The sequence below is a fragment of the Lepidochelys kempii genome, chromosome 11 (genome assembly GCF_965140265.1).
Source record: "Lepidochelys kempii isolate rLepKem1 chromosome 11, rLepKem1.hap2, whole genome shotgun sequence".
Classification (NCBI taxonomy): Eukaryota; Metazoa; Chordata; order Testudines; family Cheloniidae; genus Lepidochelys; species Lepidochelys kempii.
In genome coordinates this window covers 31,568,856-31,595,464 of record NC_133266.1, presented here as the reverse complement: position 1 = coordinate 31,595,464, position 26,609 = coordinate 31,568,856, and the positions used below count along the sequence as shown (strand labels likewise).

The 26,609-nt window shown below is 39.2% G+C and overlaps 1 protein-coding gene and 1 long non-coding RNA gene across 3 annotated transcripts in view; one reads left to right on the top strand and one right to left on the bottom strand.

The window, feature by feature from the left end:
• Positions 1-23,331, top strand: part of CCDC148 (coiled-coil domain containing 148) — a 171,520-nt gene extending 148,189 nt beyond the window's left edge. The window contains exons 12-15 of one of the 2 annotated variants that reach the window (XM_073305533.1): positions 3,102-3,220; positions 10,970-11,087; positions 18,072-18,212; positions 22,353-23,331. In XM_073305533.1, the coding sequence (XP_073161634.1) occupies positions 3,102-3,220; positions 10,970-11,087; positions 18,072-18,212; positions 22,353-22,499 (525 nt within the window). In that variant the 3' untranslated portion in view covers positions 22,500-23,331. Of the gene's footprint in view, positions 1-3,101; positions 3,221-10,969; positions 11,088-18,071; positions 18,213-19,129; positions 19,387-22,352 lie in introns of those variants that run through there. The other variant, XM_073305534.1, reaches the window with a different exon arrangement.
• LOC140895559 (uncharacterized) overlaps positions 1-26,609 on the bottom strand; it is a 30,222-nt gene extending 3,613 nt beyond the window's left edge. Inside the window, exons 1-2 of the long non-coding RNA XR_012154261.1 lie at positions 26,530-26,609; positions 5,503-5,564 (exon numbers count right to left, since the gene is read on the bottom strand). This is a non-coding gene — a long non-coding RNA (uncharacterized lncRNA). The remainder of the gene's footprint in view (positions 1-5,502; positions 5,565-26,529) is intronic.

Here is a 26,609-nt window from a genome sequence, read left to right as displayed (position 1 = left end):
TCTGCTGGCATAACTGTTGGTCACAGGTATGAAGAGGTGTGATCCCTGACTGACATATAACGTGCCAACTGAAGCTCCTAGTATAGACACAAAGCTGTGTTTATACCAATTTGTTTCATTCATGGGGAGTGATTTTACTATACCAATATGATACAGTTGTGTTTAAACTAGGAGAACTTTGTCAGGAAAAGTGCTCCTAGTTTCGAGACAGCCTTTCAGGGGGTAAATGTGTATAATTTCCAGCCATTACAAAAATTGTATTTGCTTTCTGATCCCCTGCCACCTGAATGCCTCTTTAGTATCAAAAAAAGAACAGGAGTACTTGTGACACCTTAGAGACTAACCAATTTATTTGAGCATAAGCTTTCGTGAGCTACAGCTCACTTCATCGGATGCTCATTTTGCATGATGAAGTGATGAAGTGAGCTGTAGCTCACAAAAGCTTATGCTCAAATAAATTGATTAGTCTCTAAGGTGTCACAAGTACTCCTTTTCTTTTTGCGAATACAGACTAACACGGCTGCTACTCTGAAACCTGTCTTTAGTATCAGTGGTTTACCGCTAGTTCAGGATGCAACATGAAGAAATTTTGATTGACGTTTCAGAATTGTCTGACAAGTTGTCTCTATTGGTGGCTTTGGCCATCTAGTTTTATTTTCTCCTATATCACAGGAGGAGTGGTTGGGTTACTGGGTAGATTGGATCACATCTTTTGCTAATAATTAATAAAAATATTCTAATAACCAGAGTTGTACAGTTGTCCTTGGTTTCAGATTGTGCATATAAAAATGGCCTAAATAAAGTTATGATTTGCTATTAAATTTTAACCCTGCGGAGCAGGAAACTAGCAGAAATAGCAACATTTTCTGAAAATCTACTTTTTCCTGAACCACAGCACCTAAATGATTGTTTGCAAAAATGGAACAGCTCATTTTAAAGGTTTCAGAGTAACAGCCGTGTTAGTCTGTATTCGCAAAAAGAAAAGGAGTACTTGTGGCACCTTAGAGACTAACCAATTTATTTGAGCATGAGCTTTCGTGAGCTACAGCTCACTTCAGCATCCGATGAAGTGAGCTGTAGCTCACGAAAGCTCATGCTCAAATAAATTGGTTAGTCTCTAAGGTGCCACAAGTATTCCTTTTCTTTTTGCTCATTTTAAAGGGGCTGATGCCCTGAAAACCATTGCAAACTGGAGCCTTCTACAAAAGCTTAAAACTAGAGTATTTCTTTGACATATAATGTATTACTTTTATTGCCATTTCATAGAGGTTCTGTTGCAAGGAATGGTCATCTAAACTATTTCCTTTTTAAGTTAGCGCCTTCCACACTGGGGATTGGGCAGGGGAAGGGGTGAATTTAGAGATTTTCTTCCTCTTTATCCAGGGACTTGATGTACTTTGAAATGAATAACATTTATTTTAGATGTTTTAGTTATGAGGACTTTAAAAATGTATATAATAACTAAAAGTCTGTGTCCCAAGCTGTATGGATATTCTGTGGAGCTCCTAAGATCCATGACTGGAGCTCTTTTGTGTAATCTGTTTTGTGGAGTTCCCAAGCTACACAGAACTTGGCTCTTGCTTGCACTGAAGTCCATAGCAAAACTCCCATTCACTTGAGGTGGTGCAGAAGCAGGACTCTGGTACACAGCTGATGCACAGAATATCTGCAGATCGGAGCCCTTTTGAGGTTCACTCCCATGGAGCCTCAGAGTATAAGATACATATGAACTTTACATGGAGAGTTCTCACAGTGAAGTGCACAAGAGAGCAAAGCTAAAGTTATTTGGGATACCTTAGCTCTGTATTTCCATAATTTTAAAATAATTTTATTTAAAATGTACCCTTAACTTTGAATTTCCTTGTTTTCAGACAGTTGTGTGTTTATATAAAGATTCTATGATTTATTAATTTTCCTTCATTAAATTATTGATACATATTTACAATTTTAATTTCAGTTTAATGTCTAAGGGGTCTGTGAAAGGTTGTTATTACTATTGAACAGTGGTTTTCAAGATTGGTGTTACCATAGAACAGTGGTTTCAGGGATCCGCAGACTATGTCTAAGATTTCCAAAGGGGTCCGCATCTCCATTTGAAATTTTATAGGAGTCCGCAAATGAAAAAAGTTTGAAAACCACTGGTCTTGATGGTTAATGCAACAATGGACTGTAGAACACAAAAACCTCTGTGGATCAGACATTATCCTATTAGCCTTTGACTAGGACAAAATAATATATCCGAAGTTACTAAATGCTGTTCAGCGAGGCAAGGTGGATGAGGTAATATCTTTTATTGTACCAACTTCTGTTGGTGAAAGAGATCAGCTTTCAAGCTTACACAGAGCTGATTTTCATTCAGTAAGTAGCATGCGAATTTTCTGCATCATTGAAATTCCAGTTCTGTACCTAAATTTGAAAGACTGTTGTCTATTCCTTTCATCTTTATCTGGCATTACCAGTCAGACCAAAATCAATGTCAGTGAGGACATGTCTGACGCTCCAAGCATCTGAAGAAAGCCCATCCATCTTCTTTAGTTATTTCATGGGATGTCTGTTTTCTGTAATTGCTATTGCTGGGTAGAACAGATGAAGAGGGCCATAGTAACAAGAAAAAATTACTCACTGGTAATTCTGTTTGTCGTAGTTCTCATCCTATGTTCCTTGCTCCTTCCCTGGAGGACTGCCACTTGGAGCTATACTTGATACAAACTGGAATGAGGTGCTCTGATTGCCATGTATTTTATTTCCTTGCTCCCTGGTAGGGGGAGCAATAATGCTGTCTGTAGTTGCTGTTGTTGGATAGGATGGAAAAAGAAAGGAAACATACCAGTTGGAAATTTTTCTCTTCATGAATGGGGGGTTCCCACAAACTCTCTTCTGCTCCTACTACATCGCAAAAGCAGTTTTTGCAGCTTCATGTTTAGAGTGTAGTTTGTTAATATTTCCTAAGTAGGCAAATATGCTTTTCTAAAATATACATATTATTACAAAACCCAAGATGTCAGGTTTTCCCTGGCATTACTCTTGCTTTGCTGGCCTGTATCTTGGTTTATAAGTGTTCTGTTGTTTTAATCTGTATATTTCATTCATACAAACTCCAGGTGAGAATATACTGGGCTGAAAAACAACGCAAGTGGCAAGAAATGGAAGAGAAAGATCTACATCGTCTGGCAGAACTGAAGAAATTAATGATTGAACAAGCAACTAAAGATAAAGAAAGGTATTAAAACAAACAAAACAAAACAAAAAACCTTGAAAAGTGAATAGATGATCAACAGGCAAGAATGAGTAACTATTCCTGATCCGATTTGCTCAATTGCCTCAAATTTGGGATAAATTGATTGTTCTTTTTTTTCTTTCCCATTATGCAATGGAACCCTGTCCTGCCATATAGTTACAACCGGATTATGGAACACAATAGCAACACAGTTCCCTGGCCCAATTTGTGTCTACATATGAACTAAACCATATTATACAAGGCTTTATACTGGTGCGAACTGCAAATTGTTGCAACTAGAACAGGATTCAACAATTTATAACTGAGTCCTTTGACTCCATTGTAGTTTCATGTAGATGACACCTTTCATTCCTCCATCTCATAGAACTATTTCTAATCTATTTGAGAGACAGGTAATGGGAGACATTTATATAGAATTGATTTCCTGCCTTAAAGATACATTATTTAACGTATACATACTTGTGGCTTACATTTTCAAAATGTAATGACTAGTGATTTTGTATACTTTGATTTTTGGGGCATTTTTTTTTAGGCACTCAAAAAGGGGGAAGTGTCTGATTTTCAGAAAATGTTGAGCCCCAACACTCTGAAAGTCAAGGTGATAGCCTTTTAAGGTGTTTCAAGTTGGATGCCCAAGAATTAAGACACTCAAAATTACCAGCTACTTTTGAAAATTTAGACTTACAATAAGAAAAGGACTACTTGTGGCACCTTAGAGACTAACCAATTTATTTGACCATAAGCTTTCGTGAGCTACAACTCACTTCATCAGATGCATGAGCTGGAGCTCACAAAAGCTTATGCTCAAATAAATTGGTTAGTCTCTAAGGTGCCACAAGTACTCCTTTTCTTTTTGCGAATACAGACTAACACGGCTGTTACTCTGAAACCTGTCATTATGCTAGACTTACAATGTTACGTATGTAAAGACTATTAACAATATGAATCTTGATATTTATTGTGTTCATATATGATACTATACCACTCCAAAGAGAGGTTTTCAGTAGATCTGGGTGGATTTCCCCATCCAAAAAGAATTATTTTAGCATTTTCAACATATAGAAAAAAGAGCATCTTGTTTATAGTTTCTCCACAATTTGGAACCAGTATAGTTCAAAATGAGAAAAGAAAATATGTCTGACATGCATTGCAATTTATTAGTTTGATAGTATAGACAACTTTGCCCTGAGGATTGGGGCCCTCTGTGGACCAGGGTCCTGTCCGTTTTCTGGAACAGGAAGAAAGCCAGGAGCCAGTTTAAAACAAGGCTATTTATCTAAAACCCCCTTTCTTTGTCTGTTGGTTCCTGGGGAATCCAATTTGAATTAGTATATGTTCACCTTCCACAGCGGTGGCTTCTCTGGAGATGCTAAAACCTGAGTGAATTTGCCAAATTACCCCCCTGCTGTTCTCCTATTTACCCTTTCCATGGAAATTCATACAATTCCACAATAACATTCAATTGCATTTTCAATACAATGAACTCCAAAGATGTTAAGTTAAACCGTACTGAATTAGTTTTATTTCAATAAATTTCATGCAGGATATTGTCAGTCTGTCACAGTATGAGAACCATTCTGTCCTCTGTTCCACATCCTCAGTGTTCTTTACTTATGTATATTTATTTGCCGCCTCTTTAACACACCTGCAATGGCTTTTCATTTAATTGACTGCACTGAAGCCATTAATCTTGTGCTTTACCTAAGGCCATGAATGTTTGAGATTGAGATCCAGTTGAAATTATTGCCTGAGGCTATTTAAGGGTCAAGGGCAGAGAGGCTGTATTCTGTTTTCCAGCAGTAGTTAAAAAACAAAACAGCAAGAAGGTGGATGTGTAGAAGCTGTTGTGTTGACTCTGTGCTATACGAGGACTGCTGTACAATGAGGTGATCCTGCTAAGGCCAACTATGTCAGTGATGCAGCCTGATTCCAGTGATAGTGCAGTATAAAACAGCCACACAACATACCAGAATCTAATCCTTGTATTTATGAGCAATTTACTATCCATTACAAAAGATACATAAGCAGTGCATGAGTTATTTTCTAATGTGTTTTTAAAAGCTATAGCTATTAGGTTATATAGCATCATACAGTAGGAAAGGATTATGCTAATAACATACCAAATAAACAAATGGCACAATTCAGTAAAGAAATAATAGAGGTGAGATTATGAATCAAAAGTAAGTAAATGCTCAACTTTATGTTTACCAGACTTGTCATACTATACATGATAAAACAGTGTAAGGAAAGGAAAAATTACTTACTCTTTGTTGAGGATACTCATTCTTTGGAATTGTGTAGTTCTTTTCCTCTTCAGACTTCTTCACTAACATTAATCAAAGAAGGAAAGAGAGGTGTTACTGTTGTTAGGTCCTGTAGTGCCGCATGTGTGCTGCCTGGCACTCTACAGTGTAAGTACGCCAAGCTAAAATGAAATACATGTCCCAGTGAGTTTACAGTTAAGGGTCACAATGCTGTGAAGACTTAGGTATGTGCTTAATTATAAGCAGGAGTAGTCCTAGAGTCTTTGTAGGATTGGGCTTTAAAAAACTAAGAATGGGGACAATACAGAGCAATACAGTACTAGACAGACATAGTGGTCATTATAGGTGACATGTTTTGCTGATCTAATGGATTTTCAGTAGATTTTTAAGGAGGACAGGAAAGGTGTTTGGCATACACGAATTGTCTGGCTATTCTAAATACAAGAGGTGGCAAAGAAGAAGACATGAAAATAGGAGCAGGCAAATGGGATGGGAAAAGTATTTAAAACTAAAGTTTTCTGAATTAAAGTTAAAATTGGATAACAGGGCCTATGAAATTATCATTGAGAGGGAGAAGGGCTAGATCAGTCTTTTTCATCTCAAACGTGGATGATCCTGTACCATGTTACGACTATATTCCAGGGGTTTACTTGTGTGCTGTAGCTGCTTGTATTGCAAAGCATGAGGTAAACCAGATTTATAGCTGCTTTGCATTACCAGAGAGTGCCAGTGAATCTGACTGTAAATAAGATATTTTTCCTCTTAAAGACTAAGTACTTCACTTTTGACGCTTATTGAGGTTACAATTTCTGACTTTATGAAGAAATGTAAAATTATTGCTGTACTATTTAAAACTTTTAAAAAATCCATGTTGTGGGGTAGTGTCAATTATTCGTACCTCGTTTGATAGTTTTCTGTTCTGATAGAAAATCAAAGTGTAATTCACTGCAGCAGACTGCTGAATCATTCATTGTTTGAAGCTCTAAACTTTTGATAGGTTTCAGAGTAACAGCCGTGTTAGTCTGTATTCGCAAAAAGAAAAGGAGTACTTGTGGCACCTTAGAGACTAACCAATTTATTTGAGCATGAGCTTTCGTGAGCTGCAGCTCACTTCATCGGATGCATACCGTGGAAACTGCAGCAGACTTTATATACACACAGAGAATATGAAACAATACCTCCTCCCACCCCACTGTCCTGCTGGTAATAGCTTATCTAAAGTGATCATCAAGTTGGGCTTGATGAATGAATGTTATAATAACCCCTCCAACGCATTATTAAGGATCTACAACCTATCCCAAAGGATGACCCAACACTCTCACAAATCTTCGGAGACAGGCCAGTCCTTGCCTACAGACAGCCCCGCAACCTGAAGCAAATACTCACCAACAACCACATACCACACAACAAAACCACTAACCCAGGAACTTATCCTTGCAACAAAGCCCGTTGCCAACTGTGCCCACATATCTATTCAGGGGACACCATCACAGGGCCTAATAACATCAGCCACACTATCAGAGGCTCGTTCACCTGCACATCCACCAATGTGATATATGCCATCATGTGCCAGCAATGCCCCATTGCCATTTACATTGGTCTAACTGGACAGTCTCTACGTAAAAGAATAAATGGACACAAATCAGATGTCAAGAATTATAACATTCATAAACCAGTCGGAGAACACTTCAATCTCTCTGGTCACGCAATCACAGACATGAAGGTCGCTATCTTAAAACAAAAAAACTTCAAATCCAGACTCCAGCGAGAAACTGCTGAATTGGAATTCATTTGCAAATTGGATACTATTAATTTAGGCTTAAATAGAGACTGGGAGTGGCTAAGTCATTTTGCAAGGTAGCCTATTTCCCCTTGTTTTTTCCTACCCCCCCCCCCCCCCCGCCAGATGTTCTGGTTTAACTTGGATTTAAACTTGGAGAGTGGTCAGTTTGGATGAGCTATTACCAGCAGGAGAGTGAGTTTGTGGGGCGGGGGGGTGAGAAAACCTGGATTTGTGCTGGAAATGGCCCACCTTGATTATCATGCACATTGTAGGGAGAGTGGTCACTTTGGATGAGCTATTACCAGCAGGATAGTGAGTTTGTGTGTGTGGTTTTTGTGAGGGGGTGAGAGAACCTGGATTTGTGCAGGAAATGGCCCAACTTGATTATCATGCACATTGTGTAGAGAGTTGTCACTTTGGATGGGCTATCACCAGCAGGAGAGTGAATTTGTGTGGGGGGGTGGAGGGTGAGAAAACCTGGATTTGTGCTGGAAATGGCCCAACTTGATGATCACTTTAGATAAGCTATTACCAGCAGGACAGTGGGGTGGGAGGAAGTATTGTTTCATATTCTCTGTGTGTATATAAAGTCTGCTGCAGTTTCCACAGTATGCATCCGATGAAGTGAGCTGTAGCTCACGAAAGCTCATGCTCAAATAAATTGGTTAGTCTCTAAGGTGCCACAAGTACTCCTTTTCTTTAAACTTTTGATGTTCATTCTACACAAATGCTCTAAAAAGACCGGAAAGTAAAGGAATGTGAAAGAGATTATAGAACAATAGTGCACAGCTACTGACTACTAAACTTTAATAGTCTTATTTAATTTTTTAAGGAAGATTGTAGCTTCTTTTTGTAAATAATAGTCTGTTGAAGGGTAACTATCCCACAATGAGAGAGACTCCCACCATAAATACAGAAACCTAATAAGAAAAATGTTCAAGTGGAGACTGAGTTGCATACCCACATTTGCCCAGACAAAACCTGCATTTGCATATACATGTGAGATAAATGGGGTAGGTTATGCTTGTAGACATTGAATAGTATCGTTCTCCACAAGTAGTCCCATTGAAACCAATAGGAACCACTTGTGGAGCAATGGGTTACTCAGTATCAACAAGGGTATCAGCATTTGGTCCATTGAAAGTGCAAATGGGTACTTGTATGTGCAAATACTGTACCGATTTCCCTGTACACACATCGGGCCGAATCCTCAGCTCATGTAAATTGTCATACCTCCATTGACTTCAGTTGACAATTTACACCAGTTGAAGATTTGGCCCATAAATTTTATGGATGCTAGCAAGGGGCTACTTATGGAATACCTGGCCCGACATGTGATGTATTTTAGGGCCAGATATCCAAGGACTTGGCAAGGTCATAAAAGTGAGTGTCAGATATGGAAACATCTTCTGAGCTACATCCTTTTGTATAAACACTACATGTACCCACAGTATACATGACATATTTATACTAATCACAGTAACAAACAATAACTGATTATAGTCTGTGTTAAAACATGTGTTACAAACATTTTCAAAAGTGCTGTTAAAACTTTTATAATAAGCATGTTAGTTTTTTCCTCTTGAATAGTTATGACAGTGTCTGAAAACAGAATTTTAATGAAATTATGCTTATCAGAAATTACATAAGTGTGTACCCACAATACTTCAAGAGGTAGCTCCGCTGAAACTAATTAGCTAATCTCATTTGTCAGCTTGTTGCTTATTAAAATTGTTATTTACTAAATTGTTATTTACTATTTTATTGAAGTCAAAATAGAGTATTAAAACATTAAAATGTTTTGCTGTAAAATTAAAGTTTACTTTGAAATAACAGTAGTTAAAATGTTAAGTATAACAAAAATACTACAGTATCATGTGGATACTGTGAAGTTACAGCAGAAGTGAAACACTTAAAGCCAACTATAAAATATTTATTAAGCTGTTCTAAACTTGGTATACTATTTGCAACTGAGAATATATTTACATATTAAAACTCCTCCCTGTTGTGTATGTAGCTTTCATATCTCTACTGTTATCCTCTGACCAGGAAGCTAAAGATCTTTGTTAATGCTGCTCCTGACTGGACAGCATGAACAACATGATGATCTTCTCAAGATAATATGATCATGAAAATATTTCTTCTTTCTTCTTCTCATGAGCTAGGAGTGCCACTTCTTCAACACTTTCAGCCCTTGCTTGGTCAGAAAACAAGAAACAGAAACTTTGGGCCTGATTCTCCACTGCTTTGCACATTATGTAATAATTTACACCTGTGCAAAGTGAATGGTAGAGTCTTACATGAATTTTGCATTCTGCTGTGATAGTGTTTCACACTCACTTTATACATGTGTAAATGACTACAGTAGGGACAAGTCACTTAAAAATCAGGCCTTGATACATGTCTCTTAAGTTTTTAATTTGGTAGTTCCTGGCAACTTCCAGGTCATTGAGCCTCATTTTTAATAGCACTGGATAATTTTAGAAACCGTATGGTAGTGCAAGCATTTAAAGCTGCATGAAAGGCTTTCAATAAAATGCTAATTTTATCATTTGCCATTTTTCATAAAAAAATGAAAATTCTGAATTTTTATTAAGAGATTTTCATGTCATCTCACTAAGTAGATTAGGCTTTCACCTTGAAACAAAAATATTGCCAAGGCCTGTGTTGTGAGTCTGAACCTATTTAAAATACAGGAACAACAAGAACAAATTTGTCCAAATAAACAAATAATGCCCAAATAAATGTGTTAGACTCTAAGGTGCCACAAGGACTCCTCGTTATTTTTGCTGATACAGACTAACACGGCTACCACTCTGAAACAAATTTAGAGAGTGTCTTGTGCATCCTTGAGTAATATTGTACCATCTTCTTGGGTCATACCAGTTTGTCCTGTTAATTGCTCTGGGATCATTGCAGCCATGGTCTTTTGTAACTGCCTGGTTAACTGGCTGCTTGTTCCAAATCCTTGCAATTTACACTACAAGTTACGCTCTCCTTTGAGTTTAATAAACTCTTTCTTTTTCTAAGAGTAAAAGTATTAAAAATCCCCACTTTTTTTTGCAGTGCTTCCTACTGCATATCCCAAAAGGAAGTTAAAAGTTTTGAGGAAGAGGGGGGGGTGTCTGTCTGTCCAATGAATAAAGGGGAGGGAAAAGGCTACCTCATGCAAAAAGACAAAGCAGGTTTCTGCTGTTTTAGGGCAATACAATCAGTAGCTTTACTTACTTCTACAAGAAGCAAGATTAGAGGTCTTGCCTATTTATTGAATGGAAAGAGGAAGGATAGGGAGAGTCATGTTTTTGCTGTCATGTCTGGATGTCAGAGTGCATTTCTTTTAAGGTTGTTAGTGAAGAAAATGGAAGAAAAATAATACATTATAGAGAATATTGGACAAAAATTAGCATCCATAAATGTGTTCTGATAATTGTGAGAATATTCATGGATAATTATCCATTCTTTAAACTCTGGTAAAATAGTTAAATGAGTTAGTTTCAGATGTTTTGAGGAAACCTCATATTATTCATGAAACAGAGATAAAGAATTTCACCCTGGTTTTCAAGCAGAAACGTTGAAACCACAGTTTGATACAACTTGCCCAATGTTTTCATCATATATATATATATATATATATATATATATATATATATATATATATATATATATATATGCTCTGTTGTACAGGGTTAAGTTTAGACAAGAACTGTTGGAAAAACGCCTGATGGAGAGAAAAGAACTGTCCCTTCAAGAAGCCCATGAGAAAGAAGAAAGAGAGAGACGTCTTGAAGCCCTCAGGCAACAGGTGATTTTGTTTCCTGTGCATAGTATTTAGATATACAATTAAGCTACATAAAATTACATTAATATAACACATTACAAAAGCAATCCTTCCGCAATCAAGGAATGAAAAAGTTAAGGTTTTCACAGTAACATGATCTCTGCCACATTACACACCCTTTGTGTTTTGTACTTCTGACAATATGATCATTAACATATTAAATGACACAGTAGAATCTGTTGACATTTGGAAGTGGATAGTCATTAATTTCTCTGAGTTGGGACCCTTTTTTCCTTCTGTTGCTGTTCCTTTTAGTTTCAATCCTGTGTAGAGGACCAGCACGAGGCTTATGAACCACTTAAGCCCCCAAAATGAGCGTAAGTGGTTCATAGGCCCTGGGTTGGCTCTCTGCACAGGATTGAGTTTAACTCTCTATGAAGTTGGTGCAGTTCATGAAAAAACTCTATTCCAGACAGCACTTATCCAAGGTTACCAAGTAAAATTTACTGCGATAACTTTATTTTTTTCTTTTCCTAACCTTTGAACATATGTCTTTGAAACATTTATGTTACATTTAATTTTATTTTTAATTTAATTTCCTTCCGTTGTTTTTTGTCTTCAAGGAATAAAAGGGAAATCCAGTATTTGAGATTCTATGCTGTACTCCTGGAAGTGCAGCTTAGAATGTGCAACCCAGAGTGTGGGCGGGGAGCAGGAAAAAGTTTATTTAAACCACTTTTTGTGTCTTTCCAGTTGTGGGCTACTCTGGGGGCCAAAACAGCACCCAGTGTAACTCAGATAGCCATAGTGTTAGAGCAGCCTCCCCAGGGTAGCCTGCGATTTGCAATGCAAACCAGAATGATCATAGCAGAATTTCCTATGACCCCACCCCCAGCACATGCTCTGCACTGGGGCATAGGCAGCCCAATGCAGTGTGTGAGCCAGGCCTGAGTGGCCTGTTTATGGCCGTATAAATTTTTTGAATTAAGACTTTGGAATTGCAGGTTTTACAAAGTCTACAAGGAAGGAAGATCCTGCAGAGCTGAAGGTCTGTAAATGAGGCTCTGAGGGTATGTCTACACTGCAACTAAAAACCCACAGCTGGCCTGTGCGAGCTGACGCAAGCTCGCAGGGCTCTGGATAAGGGGCTGTTTCATAGCAGTGTAGACTTCTGGGATCGGGCTGCAGCCCAAGCTCTGGGACCCTCCCACCTCGCAGGTCTTAAAGCCTGGGCTCCAGCCTGAGCCCCGAATTCTACACTACAATAAAACAGCCCCTTAGCCCAAGCCCTGCAAGCCCGAGTCAGCTGGCACAGGCCAGCCAAGGGTTTTTAGTTGCAGTGTAGACATTCCTATGCATTTCTCTGCCTCAGGTAAGGTTATTTACTGAAAAATTAAATCTGTCTGTCTGCACAGATACAAGCTGTGATACTAATCTTGCAAACAGTTATGTACAAAAGTAACTTGACTGACATTAGTGGTTTAACTGATTTCAAATGGAATGTTTTCCGCTCCTTTTGGACCTCCTGCAGAACTTTAGTAATATAGGGATATTATCAACTTAGACTGTCGGACCTCCTCTGTCCTAGTCCTTAGTTGTCTCTACTCAGAGCAACAGCCCAAAATCCTCTTATGTCTTGATCTAAGTTAGCAAGATCCTTTTGCCAGCATGAGTACACTTTATGCATGGTTCTAGCACTAGAGTTTAGGGTAACTCAGACGAGCACTGCCTTTCTGTACAGGTTTCTGGAACCTGCCAGCTAGTTACAGAGATACAGATTGAATTTACTTTCTTGAGTTTAAAAGGGCAGGCCTAGGCTAGATTGTTCTCTTCTGGCCAAAATGTCCTCATTACATTCCTTTTACATTTTTCAGAGCTGGTTTACAGATAAATGAGCCTCAAAGTTCAATTGGCTGCTATTTCAGTCTTTTTTTTTTTAAACCTGTTGAAGTTTTTTTAAGATTGAGTTAAAATATTCTGCTAGAATAACCACATTATTTTGGGATATCAATACAGTAGAACCTCAGAGTTACGAACACCAGAGTTCTGAACTGACTGGTCAACCACACACCTCCTTTGGAATCGGAAGTACACAATCATGCAGCAGCAGAGAGCCGCAAAAAAAGCGCAAATTCAGTACACTATTGTGTTAAACATATACTACTAAAAAAATAAAAGGAAAGTTTTTTTTAAAAAAAAGATTTGACAAGGTAAGGAAACTATTTCTGTGCTTGTTTCATTTAAATTAAGATGGTTAAAAGCAGCATTTTTCTTCTGCATAGTAAAGTTTCAAAACTGTATTAAGTCAATGTTCAGTTGTAAACTTTTGAAAGAACCACCATAACATTTTGTTTAGAGTTACGAACATTTCAGAGTTAGGAACAACCTCTGTTCCCGAGGGGATCATTACTCTGGCGTTCTACTGTATGTTCCAAACATACTTGGTTAAATCAGTTGAATCATATTGGCATTGGTTACATACAAGAAAGTATATTTTCTTGGTGGCAGTAACTCTCTGAGCTACCACCATGCTTGTGACTGGTACATCAAGGTTAAAATGTCTCCAAAAAGGCTTTTGATGACGATGACACAGTTCCACCTTAACTATTCCTCTAATCAATCATTTTTCTCCATCTTCACCCAATATTGGTAGGGTCTTACTCCATGAAATAGATCCCTTAGTTTTTATCTGGAGCAGATAAATATATTTAGAAAGTCCATTCAGTAGTTTATCTTTTTGACATGGTGAAACTGGATATCACCTTTTGGTTAAAGAGAGATGTACAGTTTTAATATTTTTGCTTGCATTAGTTATCTGATTAGGTGTCAGCAATTATATGATACTTCAGATTGACTTTTCTTCATGCAGTTTGCTGTATTTTTACAAAACAGTATTAGGCCACTTGTATGTACTACAGCACAAAGAAACTACATAAAAATTGTCTAGAAACTGTGATTTATACTGCCTTGCAAGAAGAATTAGATTTGACTCTTTAATAAAGTAGGGACTAACATAACGAGGAGTCCTTGTGGCACTTTAGAGACTAACAAATTTATTTGGGCATAAGCTTTCATGGGTTAGAACCCACTTCATCAGATGTATGGAGTGAAAATACAGGAGCAGGTATAAATACATGAAAGGATGGGGGTTGCTTTACCAAGTCTGAGGTCAGTCTAACGAGATAAATCAATTAACAGCAGGATACCAAGGGAGGAAAAATAACTTTTGAAGTGGTAAGAGAATGGCCTATTACAGACAGTTGACAAAAAGGTGTGAGTAACAGTATGGAGAAATTAGTATTGGGGAAATTAAGTTTAGGTTTTGTAATGACCAACCACTCCCAGTCTTTATTCAGGCCTAATCTGATGGGATCCAGTTTGCAAATTAATTCCAGTTCTGTAGCTTCACGTTGGAGTCTGTTTTTGAAGTTTTTTTGTTGAAGAATTGCCACTTTTAGGTCTGTTATTGAGTGACCAGAGAGATTGAAGTGTTCTCCTGCTGGTTTTTGCATGTTATGATTTCTGATGTCAGTTTTGTGTCCATTTATTCTTTTGCATAGAGACTGTCCGGTTTGGCCAGTGTACATGGCAGAGGGGCATTGCTGGCACATGATGGCATATATCACATTGGTAGATGTGCAGGTGAACGAGTCCTTGATGGTGTGGCTGATGTGGTTAGGTCCTATGATGGTGTCCCTGGAATAGATATGTGGACAGAGTTGGCACTGGGGTTTGTAGCAGGGTTTGGTTCCTGGATTGGTGTTTTTGTTGTGTGGTGTGTAGTTGCTGGTGAGTATTTGCTTCAGGTTGGGGGGCTGTCTGTAAGCGAGGACTGGCCTGTCTCCCAAGGTCTGTGAGAGTAAGGGATCGTCTTTCAGGATAGGTTGTAGATCCTTGATGATGCACTGGAGAGGTTTTAGTTGGGGGCTGTAGGTGACGGCCAGTGACGTTCTGTTACTTTCTTTATTGGGCTTGTCTTGTAGTATGTGATGTTAGGGGCCTTATTCCTTCACCCACTTACTTCCCTGGTCCTTCTCGCATGAACAGAGAGCAACAATACCCGAAGTCCAAAGGTGCAAACAATTCGATGTTTGTTCGGGTGAACTTCCAGCAAGCATGATTCCAGTTTCCTTCCTTAGTATTCTCCTTCCCAGCTCTGACACCACAAAGCCTTACACCTGTGTCCCTGTTCCCATTCCTACCCTTAGCCAAACATGATTCCAACTTCCTTACTCCCATTCCCTGTTCCCATTTCCCCCTTTAGCAAAACATGATTTCAATTTTCTTACCCCCATTCCCTGTTCCCATTTCCCTCCCCCACCCACCCTCTCACCCACACCCACTCACTTCCTCATTGACTACAGATTATATAGTAAAACTTGAGTTCTGCTTAGCTATACCTTAACCAATCATTTTTCCTGAAATTTAACTAACCAATCCTAACATATTGTAACATGATTATGTAACCAATTATATCCCACCACCTTAATTAGTTTACACCCAGCAAAATTAATTATACAGCAGACAGGAACAATCACAGAACCAGAGAGATTATACAGACAAACAATAGCAAAGTGGGAACTATAATGACAAAACAATACAGAAGTGAGGATTTCACATCCCAGCTATTGATAAGTGAGTTCTTGCCAGACAGGATGCTATCAAACTAAGTTTCCTTTTACATTTTCTAGGCACTTCCCTTTCTCTGGAGGTGATAGGAATACAATCCTGTCCTGATAGTGCCTAACAGCCCAATAGCACCTTATTTCAATGTGACTAGTTTGGAATGTGAGGATGTGACTGTTCGCTTCCTAGCTTATGGCTGCCTCTGCTGCTTAGCCAAAGGCCTTAGCCTAAGAACAGGGCCTGAGACTGTCACAGTAAGAGAAGGCCCTTACACCAGCAGACAGTGATTTTGATTCTTTCTTTTATACCTCTAGAACTAGCCAAGTGATAAGAATACACCTAAATTCTTAAAGTACAGGCCTTTGCAGACAGGCCTGAATATCTTTATCCTACCAGGTGACTTCTGAGTACCCTTCTGGCTCTGTCAATCTGTTTCTTCACTTCCCCAGGTGGGTATTGCAGTTTTAAGAATGCTTGATAGAGATTCTGTAGGTGTTTGTCTCTGTCTGAGGGATCAGAGCAAATGTGGTTGTATCTTAGAGCTTGGCTGTAGACAGTGGATCATGTGATGTTGTCTGGATTAAAGCTGGAGACATGTAGGTAAGTAGGGACTGTTACTTAATATAACTACTAAATTATTAGTCCACTTCTTTCATCTCCTTCATCACTTTTTGGTTGTTGGTTTTGATTGGAAAGAGTCCCTACATCTTCCTTAGAGCTTCAAGGACACCATCATTTCCCCTCATATATACAATGCACTCACTCAGTTGAGGGAATTGTATATATGAAATACATAAAATAAAAGTAAAATAAATAATAAAATACTGAGGTGATAGGTCTTCTCTTGGCTGCCCAAGAACAAGATCTGGCTTAGATGAGTTGTCTCAGCACCAGGTGGTGGTGCTGTCATCCAAATGCTATAAGAAGCATCATGGATCCAAGGAGAGGCCTCTCTGGTTGAGTAGATTTGATCTGAGGAGACTGTCCTAAAAACGAGATTGATTTGCTGCCCAGATCTGTAGTTACATCACTTAGTGGCCTAGATAGTGATAGATTGCTGAGAACAGGTGCTCAGTGCTGTGAAGGACTGCAGAACAAACTACTACAGTGCAGGAAGGAGTCTATGGGAGCCTGCTGTTCGTTGAAGTGGACAATGATCTCTGCATAAGCTGTAATCAATAGGTTATTTCTTTTGTGAATGCCTATGTTGAAATTTTGGACTAGTCAATTCAGTTCAGAGGAGTCAGGGGATCTATGCTATTATCCCTTAGCAACTATTTCTGCTCAATAAGATTCTTCTATTGTGTTCTGCCTGATGTCATCTTATGATGGATCTTGAAGGGACATATGTATGTATTTCTGTCAGTCCAATAAGCTGTTCCATCTTTTGACTAGAACTTGAACAAGATTGACTGCCACCGTGTTCAGGACTCCTGTCAGACTGCTGCCTGCCTTATATATCACATTTGACTTTCTGCGAAATTTTCATGAATCCTCTTACCCTCTACCAAAAGCTCCAGCCAGTACTGTTCCCATTGCGGAGATTAAGCAAAGCTATCATTTGTGGGTATCTAGACATATCTTTCAGCAGGACCACTCTTTTGATTTGGAATCTCACCCTGCTGCCTGTTCTAGGAGATCAGCTCTGCAATCATTGTTTAATTAACCCTTCTCAGTCCCCCTCCTGGGGGATTGAACTGCTAGTTTCGCTCTCTTAAATAGCTAGTTTACTAGTCATAATGAAAGGAAATTATTGGAGAAAGAGGAGTTATTTGTCAATAACTCTTGTTTTGCTTCTGCATTTCCACATTTCTCACTTCCTGTGGCCGCCCCATTTCTCTGCTTCTTGAGAGTTTTCTGAGATTGTTGGATTCAGTGGAAGGAACTGAGGGCAGCTGAGGTCACACATCCTCTTTATAGCCTGGAGACCAATCATTTAGACCCACAGAGGTTGCATTGCTTTTCAGAGTGGTTCAAAGTTTGTCATGGGCACACTTACATCTCACAAATGTGGAGCTGCACAAGGACTATGTTTAAAGGACAACTGTTATTGGTAAAAAGAAAAGGAGTACTTGTGGCACCTTAGAGACTAACCAATTTATTTGAGCATAAGCTTTCGTGAGCTACAGCTCACTTCATCGGATGCATCCGATGAAGTGAGCTGTAGCTCACGAAAGCTCATGCTCAAATAAATTGGTTAGTCTCTAAGGTGCCACAAGTACTCCTTTTCTTTTTGCGAAGACAGACTAACACGGCTGTTACTCTGAAACCTGTTGTTGGTAAGGAACTTTTCTCCACACCAGTCCACTTCATTCCAACTTCATTCCAGTTAGATAGTATCAACTATTTGACTAATAAGTATTTTCATGTAATGTTATTTAGGTTGCTATTGTTGCTGAAATTGATCCAGCAAGAATGATGGCTGATACAGTGGCATCTAAAGCTAAAATGGGCATTGGAACTGAAGAAGAATGTGTTCTTCAAAGACCACTGTTTACATTACGTACATACAGTGAAGAACAGGTAATTGCCTATCTTGTATAGTCTGTGTACAAATGAATATTCCATTAACAGAAAGATTAATAATAGAAAGTTATTGTCACATATGAAACCAGAAATACTGGAGAGAAACACTAGGGCTGTTGATTAATTGCAGTTAACTCATGCGATTAACTCTAAAAAATTAATCGCGATTAAAAAAATTAATAATGATTAATCGCAGTTTAATTACACTGTTAAAAAATAGAATACCAATTGAAATTTATTAAATATTTTGGATGCTTTTCCTACATTTTCAAATATTTTGATTTAAATTACAACACAGAATACAAAGTATACAGTGCTCACTTTATATTATTTTTATTACAAGTATTTGCATTGTAAAAATGATAAACAAAATAAATATATTTTTCAGTTCACCTCATATAAGTACCATAGTGCAAGTCTCTTTATTGTGGAAAGCGCAATTTTTGAATGTAAATTATTTTTGTTACATAACTGCACTGAAAAACAAAACCATGTAAAACTTTAGAACCTACAAGTCCACTCAGTCCTACTTCTTGTTCAGCCAATTGTTAAGAGAAACAAGTTTGTTTACATTTATGGGAGTTAATGCTACCCGCTTCTTATTTACAATGTCACCTGAAAGTGAGAACAGATATTCACATGGCACTTTTGTAGCCAGCATTGCTAGATATGTACATGCCAGATATGCTAAACATTTGTATACCCCTTCATGCTTTGGCCACCATTCCAGAGGACGTGCTAGTGACATTTGTTAAAAAAATAATGTGTTAATTAACTTGTGACTGAACTCCTTGGGGGAGAATTGTATGTCTCCTGCTCTGTGTTTTACATACATTCTACCATGTATTTCATACTATAGCAGTCTCGGATGATGACCCAGCATGTTGTTCATTTTAAGAACATTTTCACTGCAGATTTGACAAAATGCAAAGAAGGTACCAATGTGAGATTTCTAAAGACAGCTACAGCACTCGACCCAAGGTTTAAGAATCTGAAAAGCCTTCCAAAATCTGAGAGGGATGGGGTGTGGAGCATGTTTTCAGAAGTTTTAAAAGAGCAACACTCCGATGCGGAAACTACAGAACCCGAACCACCAAAAAAAGAAAATCAACCTTCTGCTGGTGGCATCTGACTCAGATAATGAAAATGAACATGCATCGGTCTGCACTGCTTTGGGTCGTTATCAAGTAGAACACGTCATCAGCATGGATGCATGTTCTCTGGAATGATGATTGAAGCATGAAGAGACATATGAATCTTTAGCGCATCTGGGACGTAAATATCTTGCAACGCCAGCTACAACAGTGCCATTACTTTCAGGTGACATTGTAAACAATAAGCGGGCAGCATTATCTCCTGCAAATGTAAACAGACCTGTTTGTCTGAGTGATTGGCTGAACAAGAAGGAGGACTGAGTGGACTTGTAGGCTCTAAAGTTTTAAATAAAAATTGTTTTGTTTTTGAATGCAGTTATTTTTTGTACATAATTCTACATTTGTAAGTTCAACTTGCATGATAAAGAGATTGCAATACAGTACTTGTATTAAGTGAATTGAAAAATACTATTTCTTTTATTTTTACAGTGCAAATTTATAATACAAAAATAAATATAAAGTGATGACTGTACACTTTGTATTCTGTGTTGTAATTGAAATCAATATATTTGAAAATGTGTTAAACATCCAAAAATATTTATATTAATGGTATTCTATTATTCAATTTTTTTAATTGCTTGACAGCCCTAATATCTAGTTAATATTTTTAAAATTAAAAAGTAAACTCTCTGACATGTATGTTGCATTTCTCTGAAGGATTGTTGTTCTGCTTCCCCCTTCTCTGTTTAGTATTATGATAAATCTTTAGGCTAAACTCCTGCCCTTATAGAAAACTACATCAAGTAAGAGTCCCTGTTGGGTGGGTAGCTATAAAACCCTAAGTAGTAGATATCTTTCAATGAAACGGCAAATTATTCCATTGTCTGGGATGGGTCCTCTACAAGCCTAGTCAGGTGTAAAGGGAAAACACCAAATTAAAATAATGATACTCTCTCAGTTTGAATCAGATTGCTGAGGACATTCCCAGTTCTGCTTGAAATAGAAATTAAACAGTAGTACAACAGTATTATCGGTTGATTTATTTTTCCCCAAAAGCAATAACCATATGTTTAAAAACACTATCCATGCTTTAGAATAATGATGTGGAAAGTCTGTTTAAAAACATAAGTTACACTATTGATATAATTGTGAAGTATAACTTTTAGCCCTGCATCTGCTGAAAATTAAATGATGTTGTTAGTTAAGGCTGCTAGATACTTTCCATTATGAGACCTTGTTTTCAGTTTCTTACAACTTTGCCAAACTTTAAGCATTCAGACTGGACTTTTCAATGTTGAGTGTGCCATAAGCTGTGCCCTTTTTTTTTTTTTTTAAGTTTTTTTTTTAAGCAGCAATGGTTCAGCTCCTTCCAAGAAGAAAACAAAAGAAAAATAAATTGTTTTGGCCCTTTTTAAAAAAAATTGGAACTGTCTCATTGAAAAGCTCTAGTACCTCCGTATTTTGAAAAAAGGGCTCAAAATTTGTCAGGCAGTAACCTTGATGTCAGGGATGTTCTCTTTGCTGTCCATGTGGAAATTCACCCAAATTTGGCCAAGTTAGAAGCTTCTGTAATATCTCAGTTTGTACATGGCCACTAGAGACTTGTTAGAGTGTGGCAGCTAAATTATCCAAATATTGTGTCTGCAGTGAGTGTGCTCCATCTTGTCACCGCTCCTACATGCCAGCCAGACTATGCTTGTCCCCACAGAGTGACTGAGCATTTTCTATCCCAGGCTGCAGGGGCAGAGCAGGATTTTTCCTGCAATTGCTCCTCTCTGACACTGTAGACCACTGTGGTACTGGGCTCAGAACTGAGAACAGTGTGGCTCTCTCTCTTGTGCCCTCAATACTCCACTGCTAGTCCCCAGGCAATGGAGAGGAAGAAGGCACACTGGAATGTAATTGTCTGAGGAGTGAAGGGAGGGTTGCAGGAGGCAGGGGATGAGCATGGATAAGGAGCAGAGAGGGAGTAGGAGCTGAAGAGTGTGGATTGGAACAGAGGGCATATAATCTCCAATACAGCACCTGGAATTGAGCCCGGGTACTCTCAGTCTCCACATTCCTCTGCTGTCAGCAAACAGCTGTGAAACCCACTGGCAAAGTGTGTATCTCATCTTCCCCCCACCCCCACCCCAGTGACCTGTCCGTATATAGGTTAACAGGCTCCTACTGCTACCTTTTACTTCATTAATTCAAGTGGAAGAGGTCTGTGCTGTGAATTTTAAGATCTGAACCTTGCTGATGGACCAAGCTGGGAGTCAAAATGGTTCCATATGATGGAATTTCTGTTTTGTTTTTTTAATTAGGAAATTACATTAAAATATGTTTTTAAAAAAATTAAGGTTACAAAGTCAAGCACTGACAAGTTAGGAAATACCAGAATTAAAATTTCCTTTTGCATACGCATTATGATAATTTTTAACTACATGATCACATACAATTTTTCCACAGGACCCCTGTCTCATTCAGTGCTCAGAATCACTGGTACTCTGGGAATAAATCAGGATTGTGAAGTGAATGAGGCTGTCTTCTGTTGGACCCCTGCCTCATTTGTCATAGAAGTTGGGGATAACACGACCACCTTTTCTCACAAAGGGGTTGTGAAGATTAATTAATATTTGTCAAACACTCAGATAACTATGGTGTGAACACCATAGAAATCCCAGAAAGAAATTAGTAAATCTATCTTCAGTGCAGGGCTAGGATGGCATGCATTAAATAAGTCTTGCAGCCACACATCAAATGTAGAAAATAAAAAGCAATATTAAGTAACTCATGAAGCAGGGATCCTGTGGGAAAAATATATGATCATGAAGTTAAAGGTTATGCATATGTACAAGGAGACTGAAATAAGATTGCATAGGCAATGTTAATTTTGACATTTTCTATCTTTTGAGTCCTTGATTTTCCAACTTTAATGTTCTTTTAGCACAGGTTTTTATGTAATTTATAGAGACACACAAATATATATGTTACATTTTTGAGAAAGTATTAATACTAATATTTTGTTTCTGTTCATCATTATGATATTTTATTTTAACAGATCATTTCTGACCCTAGAGTTCGTGTTGAGCTAGCTCTTCGAGAAGCTGGACTTCATAAAAGTCTTTATGCTAAAGAGATTTTACCAAAAATTCCTCCACTGAAACTTCCAAGAAGGGACATGGAATCTACAGTCTTTAAAATGTAGGATCCAGCATGGATTTCAGAACTCTTTACTATCCTCTGGACTATAATAGGAAAATTTTTAATAAACTTCTTTAATTTAGATAACTTTGTGAATTTAGGATACTACATAGAATTATTTAGTTCTCAGTCAGTATGGTCATTTAAAAATAAATGTATTTCCTATGTAATGCGCAGTAGGCCATTTAATACTCCCCCACAATCTTGAATAAAGTTTTGGAACATCATGTTCTTTAAGAGATTGTAATCTAATTATCTGGAGCCAAATCAACCTCCTATGTAAAAGCTTAAGGAAGAGTTTCTGTGCATGGAACCCTCTGTTAAGATTCCCACACAGCATCATGTCTGGGATGCAGTTTTCCCACATGATAAACACTGTGGGGCCCAACCCCAAACCTGGTGGATCTCTGGGGATCCATGGGAGGCATATCCCCTCTCTGGTTCTGATCCTTGGAAGCCTGCTCCCCATTCCCACCATGGCAGTGTGGTTCCTTTGGGGCTCCAGTTGTAGGCACTCTCCCCCTGGCCCACAGTAGCGTCTGAGCATTCCCCATGAAACTCTGTGGGAAAGGTTATATAATATGGGATCCTGCCCCCAGATTTACTCTTTTTTCAGTCCCCTAGAGAGGGCTCCACTGGGTGTGTGATAGTGTTGAGTCTCTTCCCTGCAGAAGATGTGTGATCTGTATGTGGAGGGCTCTCCACACACAGATCACACAGAATACAATTTGGCACTTGGTAAACAATATTTTGAAGAAATATTTTTTGTGTTAATTGGCAGCACAAACCTAAAGTAACTTTACAAAACAGTCATTTTAGATGGTAATATAGTACATAGATGCATCCCACATAACTTTCATATCAGGTTATATTACCTGAGAATTTGATTTTTTTAATTATAAAAACCTCATTATCATAAATGCTTCTGTTATTTCTTCATTATTATAAGAGGAAACTTAACCTTTCTCTAAAATTAGAAACCAATTGGGTGCATCATGTTTACTGCAAACTAATCATCTAAACAATTTCATTTTGCAACTTAGTCCTTCAGAATACATTATAAAATTAGAAATAACATTTTAGCTCTAAGAAAAGGAGTACTTGTGGCACCTTAGAGATGAACCAATTTATTTGAGCATAAGCTTTCGTGAGCTACAGCTCACTTCATCGGATGCATAAATTGGTTCGTCTCTAAGGTGCCACAAGTACTCCTTTTCTTTTTGCGAATACAGACTAACATGGCTGTTACTCTGAAACCTGTCATTTTAGCTCTAGGATCTGTATTTTGGTATTAAAAAAACTGAATATGTTTCATTTACGTGACAGGGAAATTGAAAGGTAATTTTTTATAACTCTTCACTTTTTCTAACCGTATATAACATGCACTGTGACAGGGTTAGGCCAGATGGCTACAGGAGAGTAATAGAAGTCAGATATATTAGCCCCAAGTTAAGTAGGACCCTTTTCCCTGGTTAAGGTAACAGGGAAGGTTCCAGAACAATCAGGAATATTCTGGAGACAATTAAGATGACAGGCTATTAGAACACCTGCTAGATCAATCAATCAATCAATCAAGAAGCTGCTAGAATCAATTAAGGCAGGCTAATTGGGGGACCTGGGTTTAAAAAGGAGCTCACTTCAGTTTGTGGTGCGCATGTAAGGAGCTGGGAGCAAGAGGCACTAGGAACTGAGAGTGAGAATGCATACTGTTGGAGGACTGAGAAGTACAAGCATTATCAGACACCAGGAGGAAGGTCCTATGGTGAGGATAAAGAAGGTGTTGGGAGGAGGCCATGGGGAAGTAGCCCAGGGAGTTGTAGCTGTCGCACAGCTGTTCCAGGAGGCACTCTAGACAGCTGCATTCCACAGGGTCCTGGGCTGGAACCCAGAGTAGAGGGCGGGCCCGGGTTCCCCCCAAACCTCCCAACTCCTGGTCAGACACAGGAGGAGTTGACCTGGACTGCCAGTTCATGAAAATGGCCAAACTGAGGGCTGCCGTGAAGCTCCAAGGCGAGCAAATCTGCCAATAAGCGCAAGACCCACCAAGGTAGAGGAGGAACTTTGTCACAGCATGTAATGTATGAAATCAAGAAGTATCAAATATGCAGCTAGCAACTTAATCACCATTCAAGAAACCGTTTGCATATGACTGAGAATATGGTCTTTTTATTTCATTTTACATTACTTGTCAAATAATATATACACATTGAAATTTCTTATTCAGCCTTACATAAAATACACATACTGTATGGATCATGCTGTTTTAAAGGGCAATAAATATTAGAATAAAATTAGGATGTATGCAATTTCCTATTGATCTGGTTACGTATGTCCCTAATCACCATAGTCTCTGAATGCCTCAGTCATTAATGGATTGTACACTCACAATGCCCCAATGAGGTGGGAAGTACTTCCCCATTATACAGATGAGGAACTAAGGCACAGTGCAGATTAAGTGACTTGCACAAATGCATACTGGAAGTCTGCCTCTGAGCCAGGAGCTGTACCTGGGTCCTTTGGGACCCAGTCCAGTGCCTTAGTCATTTCTTCCTACTCCAGTATCTATGCTCTCCTATTGTTAGCATGTTGTACATGTAATATTTGGATTTGACTGCTGAGTGTTTGTGCCCAAATTACAATTCTGTGTTTATTTGTGCAACGGATGACTCCTAGAATCATAGAAATGTAGGACTGGAAGGACCTTGATAGGTCATCTAGTCCAGTCCCCTGCCCTCAGGCAGGACTAAGTATTATCTAGACCAGTTCTTCTCAACCTGGGGTTGGGAATATGTATAGAGAGGTTGCAAGTAAAGGTAAGAAAAAACATTTGTGTGCCAGATCAAAGTTTATTTTTACATAGAAACAAACTATAAATTCACTTTTTATGAATTACAAGTGTTACAGTCATCATATAGCATATTTTTTGGGTAAGAAATTTCTCTGCTAACATAGGAACTGAAATTACTCAATATATTTGCGTAGATTTAAAAGATTCATTTATCAATGCTGGTGGGCCAGTATTATTAATATTTTACTTAAAGATATTTAAGGTAGTGGGCTTCAATTTTTTCAAGTCTTAATATAGGGACTCACAATATTATTTTTTTAAGTCCAAAGGGTGTTGCCTCCACAAAAAGGTTGAGAAAAGGCTGATCTAGGCCATCCCTGACAAGTGTTCTTAAACACCGTCAATGACGGTGATTCCACAACTTCCCTATGTAATTTGTTCCAGAGCTTAACTACCCTTACAGTCAGGGCTGGTGTAACCACTAGGTGAACTAGGTGGCTGCCTAGGGCGCCAAGATTTGGGGGCGCCAAAAAGCGTTGCCCCCCAATTTTTTTTTATACTATTGCTTAGGGACAGGTACCTGTCAGTCTCCAGCGCTCGGGCCGCACCAGGGCTAGCAGCCTCTTCACCTCGGAGTCTCCCCCGCTTGCCCAGGAGCCACTCCTCCTCTCAGGCTCCTTGGCCCTGCCACGTGGCACAGGAGCCTTTGAAACAGCAACAGCAGCACGGCCTGTCCTGCCCCATGGCGGGCTACACTCCCTGCCTGCCCCTGCTGCTGCGGAGGCTGCCACTGCCCTGGTCTCGGGCCGCCTGGCTCCCCCAGGCGACTCCCGGTTCTTGCTGCTCTCGGCCAGTAGATGCGGGGCCCCAGCTGAGCCCGGCCCCTTGTGTCTCCTCCGCAGCAACACCCCCCCACCCCCGCATCCTCCTGGGCGGCCGGGGTGGCAGCAGCCGGGGAGCCTGAGAGGAGAAGTGGCCCCCGGGCGAGCGGGGGAGATTCCGAGGTGAAGAGGCTGCTGGCCCTGGTGCGGCCCGAGCCCTGGAGACTGACAGGTACCTGCCCCATCCCAGCACCGCCTGCCCCCCAGCCTCGTAAGTGTTACCTGCCCCACCAGCCTCAGTGCCCTGCCCCATGCTGTCCACCCCAAGCTCACTGTGACACCAGGGCCCCCTGATCTTCACAAACAGCTGTTACCGCAGGCCTGACAAACTCACTGCACCCACACAAGTCTTACAGGGCACTTACCCACAAAGAGGAACGTGGAAGGGATCTACACAAGGCTGGTAGCTTGTCAAGGGTGAGAATCTTTGTGAGATGTGTGCATG